Below are 6,000 nucleotides of genomic sequence, written 5' to 3' on the forward strand. Positions count from 1 at the left end.
TGAGGGCAAACAAACATCTAGTTTTGGGGTGTGATAACTCTCCAAAAGAGTTATATTTAGTAGCATTTTTCACTTAAGCTTAGTTTGAACTTGATAATTTTTAGGAGCAATTTAGGAGCATAATTTTTTAATTTTACATATTTTGCATATTAAGAATTTAGTGGGTTGTCAATGGTTGAATTTGAATTTTATTTCTACAAAATTGTTACACTGATATTGTAGCATTATAGGAGATGCTCAGTGGATGTTGCAGTAGCCGATGAATCACCAGACGGTGAGGAAAGATTTTTGGAAAGGGACAGCTGGCTTGGGCAACTGTCAATGTGCTGGAAACCACCTGAAAGTGGAAGCATTCCATTAAAGGATGAAAAATTCCTCAAGACTATAAATGGGAGTATTTTGCAAGCTAAAGGGGGGATTGGAAAACCATTTAAAAAGTACTTATTTCCATGTTATTCTGTCATACGCCTTGGAAGCTTAAGCCCCATGCCAAAGACTGTTGCAATATAAGGAGAGCTTGCTGAGTAGATCTAGCAGTTAGTAGATCACCATCCGAAGCTTACTGTTTGAGAGAGGGAGTGACTTTGGATGTCTTTAAAACTTTGTGGATGATATTTTGGATTGATTACTTTATGCTTTGTTTTCTATTACTGTTATGTACTGTTTGCTTTATGATTACTATTAGAAATAGTAGTAATTAAACGTATGGTATTTTGATTAATTTTTTATAAATAGATTTGATTGATTTGTTGTGCACTTTTGATAGCATTGGTATTGCCGAGCAACAATGTGTATGTTGAAAATTTTAAAACCAATTGTTTAACTTTGTTAATATACTTTGAATTCTGTAGTTAATGAAAGTTGATTAGAGTAGTTGAAAGGGTTTTAATAATTGCTAATCACATAAAGTAGTATGCTTTGTTTACTTAAAATGTGATTTTCATGATAACACTCCATGCGATTCGATAGTTGACTTAACGCTATCTGTAGTGCTATAGCATAACCTGGTTTCTCATACTCTGATTTTTATTTCACTTAAATAACATCTTTTATATACCCATAATTTCTTTAAAACTTATACTTTAATGAAGAACATTTTGCTCCCTGTGGATACGATACTCGTAGCTCTTTGAGCTACCACTTATTACTTGGGCATTTATGTATACTTGCACTAAAGCTATAACATTTAGCAACCACCGCTTACCTTTTTAAGCAATACAATTATCCGATCTTAAGGAAATGCATCCCCTGAATATGAACATCAAAGTATTCTTCATCATTGTCATGATGCACAATATGGTGGGCATTTTGGAGGAATGCGTACTGCAGCAAAAATCCTTCAATGTGGTTGCTATTGGACTTTGTTGTTTAAGGATGCCAATGATTTTATCAAGCAATGTTATTGATGCCAACGAACTGGTAGTATTTCTCACCACAATGAAATCCCAATGTATCCTATTTTAGGGATCGAATTATTTGATGTCTTAGGGTTAGATTTCATGGGTCCATATCTATCATCATGTGAAAATATTTTTATCTTAGTCACTGTTGATTACATATCCAAATGGGTCAAAGCTGTAGCACTTCCCACAAGAAATGCTAAAGTGGTCTTAAGGTTTCTCCACAAAAATATTTTTACTCGTTTTGGAACACCTAGAGCATTCATCAGTGATGAAATCTCCCAATTCATTGGTACGTAAGTGGCTAAGGCATTGCAAAGATATGGAGTAAAACATGAATTTTTACAACATATCATCCGCAAAAAAATGATCAAGAAGAAGTTTCTAACCGTAAAATAAAACAAATCACTGAAAAGGTTGTAAATCTTTCAAGGAAGGAGTAGTCATTACACCTTGATGAAGCACTATGGGCTTATAAGACAACTTACAAGACTCTACTAGGCATGTCTCGCTATCACCTAGTATATGGAAAAGCTTGTCATTTACCTGTGGAGATGGAGCACAAAGCTATGTAGGCTTTAAAAAAACTAAACTTTGATTTGGATATTGCTGGGGAAAAATAGATGCTGGATCTCAGTGAATTAGAAAAGCTAAAAAATAATGCTTTTGAGAATTCTAGGATTTACAAAGATAAGAGCAAGAACTAGCATGACAAATATATTTTGCCAAGGCAATTTAATGCTGGACAACATGTCTTGTTATTTAACTCTCGTCTAAAGCGATTTCCTCAGAAGCTTCGATCTTGTTGGTCAAATCCATTTGAATTACTTGATGTTTTTCCACATAGAGTAGTGCTGTTGAAAAACTTAGTGGATGAAAGTACATACAATGTCAATAGGCAACGATTGTAACATTATTGCCAACAACAAAGCCCACACATTGCTACCATTATACTAAGCAAGCCTATTCCTTCTTAATTTCTTATAGTTTTTAATAACTTCGACATAGCTATATTTTCTTTTCTTCTAGTATTTTAATTTTCTTTTATTTTTTGTACATGTATTGCTACATATTAGCTTGCTACATCTCCGTTCTTCTCCAAACTTTGCCTCACAACAATCTTCCCTATTTTGTGTATTTGATGCAACATACAATGCATGCAGTAATAGACAGTTGGACAGTAAAAAATTTAAAGGGTAAAAAGGTAATAATAAGTTGTTCACTACTCTTTACCCATACCATCATCACCGCCTATATTCTCTAATCACCATCATCCATTTACTTCACACCAACTTATCCATCTCTCCAATTTATCTCTTTACACGACCATTTAAAATTCAAAATTAAATTTTATCCTTTCACCATTTGTACACACCACCATTCATACTCTCACGAACCTAAAAGCTCTTTTACTTTACCTTTTTATTTTCCCTTTAACCATTAGCCATTTTCAGTGAAAACCTGATGCAATTTGTGGAAGCTGAGCAGTAACGCAGGTACAAAAAAGATTTCTCCAATTGCGAGTTTTTTTTTTATTAACATGGCTTTGACTTGTCTTCTGTGGATGACCCGCATACCTTTGTGTACATCACTGACACCATTGCAAGGCTTAAATGAGAAATCTTTTATACCTATCCCGATGAGATTGCTCAACAGCTTATTTGGGAGTTCTATAGCAACCTTACGAATGAAGATAAACCTTTGGTTTCCGTTCGAGAAAAAATGGTACACTAGTGGGAAAAACCTATTAACATGCTATTAGGTATTCAGGAGGCTGCATGTGAACACATCGAGTTTGTTAACAACCTCACGGTCGATGCCCTGGAGCAAATCGGGACTGATGTGTGTTTTCCTGGACATACTTGGTGTAAATCTACAATTGGAGTATACACCATCAATAGGTTAGATCTTCATCGACCATCAATGGTATGGTTCACTTTCCTTAGAGCTCGTTTAATGCCTACAATACATTATTCAACTATTACTAAGGATAGAATTTTACATTTGCATTCAATCTTGCTTGGAAGACATATTGATGTTGGAAGAATTATTTCTGTTGAGTTATATTCTTGTGCCCAAAAGACTACATGATATTTGTTTTCACCATCCCTAATCACCTCACTATGTAAAGAAGCACAAGTGCTTATTTTGTCTTCTGACTAGTTATTTGAGAAACGTAGTGCCATCACGCCCGCTTCTATATAAAGAACACTGATTAATGATGGGCTGGACATAGAGAAAAGAAAGGAAGGCACTACTGAGGGTAGTGCAACTACTGACGCTGCTCAACCGTCTGCATCACAAGCTAGCTCTGCCATCCTAGAGTTACAGAGTGCTATAGCATCTGTTGCAGCAAAACAGAAGGGTATTGTCTCAGATGCATAACGCTCAAGTGTAATACTGGAAATACGCTCAAGAGTATGACAAAGCACTTCAAACGATGTTCTCTACAATGTTTAAAGACGGGGTGGCACTGTTTCCAGTTTTTCCAACACAAGTGTTTAATGATCTTAACCAACCAGCAATGTCAACTGAAGAAGACAGTGCGGCCAACACTGAGGAGGAGGATACAAAAACAGATGAGGATGATGATTACAAAGATGTTAAAGCAGAGAAAGATGAGGAGGAGGAAGACATTGATGATGATGATGATGAGAAGGATGACAAGGTGACTTATTCGGAAGCATCTACAGAGCCACTAGCTGTTGACTCTGAGGATGTCAACATACTCAAAGATGATGAGGAGCAAACTAGTCACCAAGAGAAGGAAAAGAGTTTGGAGCTAGATAAAAACCTGGAGAAGCAAGCTGATCGACACTTGCTGGATTTGAATGATGATCAAGCTGCGGATGGGGCTGCAGCTACTGAGGAGCTTAATTTGGATTCTGATCAGATTACTAGCAATATTGTTGTTGAGACTATGAAAACTGGTGCAACCAGTCCACCTAAAAGCTCTGTAGCTAAGAAGATTGACAGTGCTAAGGGACGCATAGAAGAGCCAATAAGTCAAACACCTATACCTGCATTGAAGGTGAAAAATATTGCTGCAACATCTACTACTCCAGTCCCTGATGTTGCTGTGGTGAAAGTCACATCAACGTCAACCACTCAAAAGCGTAAGAGCTCGATAAAGGCCAGGGTGAATGCCAAGCACGTCCGACCTAGTTTGATCGGCTCATGCAAGAGCCCATGGAAACCCAATTAGGAGAGTTTCGTTTATATCTCTCTCGTGTTATTTACTTTTTGTTGTTGATTTTTTTTTTTTTGCATTGATTGAGGACAATTTATCCTTTAGGTTTGGGGGTGTGTTATCCGTTTGTGTTCTTTTGTGATGTTTAGGATATTAAATATTTGTTTGACATTGTTTTTATAATATTAGCATTTTTTTTACAACATTTAGGAATTGAATTTGTAATGCTACATGATTAATGTCTTAAAACCAATGAAGTTTTTAGTAAATTTAAATAATGCCTTATGATGAAAAATGTAAAATGGTGAAATGTTATGGGAATGTTGTAGAAACTTGTTAAAATAGGGTCCATGGAAATTTTTAACACTTTAGGTGTATGTTCTCAATACTTAGAGACATTAGAAATTCTTGAACTTTAAATCTCTTATCTTTATTAGATGCTATAACAATCTTAGTGTTAAAAAAAAAGAAAATCAAATATGTTGGAATAGCTGGTAATGGCTCCAACATTTTAGGAAATAAGTTGGAATAACTAGTAATGGATCCCACAGTTTTTTTAGACAATAAGTTGGAATGCTTCAACATTAGTTTTAGGATGATTGCTACAAAATTAAAAAAATCATTAACTGAGTAGGAACTTTTTTTATAATTTAACTAAGTATTGGTTGGATACACCTAGCCTGCACACTATTACACTTTGTTGATTTTGATTTTAATATTGCATTCACTAATTTGAGATCATGTGTATGTTGTACATATTGTGCTACAATATTCTGAGGGCTGAAAAATAAAATTGAATTCTTGATTTAGTTTGATGGCATTATTCTGCAGCGTTGTTGATTAGTGTAGTTGTATTTCCTTTGCTGTTCATGCTGATTTTCTTTTTCGTTTTAACTTTTCAACCTCGATTTATCTATCTGTTTCTTTCTCTTGTATAAGTTATCGTAATGATATTCTTGTCGTGCATGTTTTCAACCTGGGTGTTCATGTCTTGTTTGGTAGTTTAACAACATATCATCCTTTTTTGCAGGAGAGAGTTTTCTCTAAGAGCTATTGAAATGCAATGCATGGCTTTGGGAACCCTTACCCACTTCCCCAGCCCATCCTTCATCAACTTGGTCAACAAACTCTTATCTGGTATCTGTCATGTTTCTTAGACATCCATGGCTTTAAGTTCATTGGTTTTTAGTTTTTACTATATGGGGAACCAACACCGCTATAGAAGCCATCGAGAAATTTAGTTGAACATCTTGAGCTAATCTTAACATCTGATATCTAAAGATATGATTCGAGTTTGAAACTTGAAATTGCCTGTATGTTCTTTTCAGCAGCCTTGATATATGTCATAGGGTAAGAGTTTCTTTGATAAATTAATATTTCTTTTGCTTTATTAAATGTTTTTTGTTAAAA

At 35.1% G+C, this 6,000-nt stretch overlaps 1 protein-coding gene across 1 annotated transcript; it reads left to right on the forward strand.

The window, feature by feature from the left end:
• The first annotated feature begins 3,152 nt into the window (after positions 1-3,152).
• On the forward strand, positions 3,153-4,605 carry LOC120144728 (eisosome protein SEG2-like). The gene is made up of 3 exons (XM_039158725.1): positions 3,153-3,351; positions 3,637-3,765; positions 3,884-4,605. Exons 1-3 carry the CDS (start codon positions 3,153-3,155, stop codon positions 4,603-4,605), a joined length of 1,050 nt encoding a protein of 349 aa, XP_039014656.1.
• Positions 4,606-6,000: the final 1,395 nt, after the last annotated feature.

Source organism: Hibiscus syriacus, unplaced genomic scaffold, assembly GCF_006381635.1.
Source record: "Hibiscus syriacus cultivar Baekdansim isolate YM2019G1 unplaced genomic scaffold, ASM638163v2 tig00110890_pilon, whole genome shotgun sequence".
NCBI lineage: Eukaryota > Viridiplantae > Streptophyta > Magnoliopsida > Malvales > Malvaceae > Hibiscus > Hibiscus syriacus.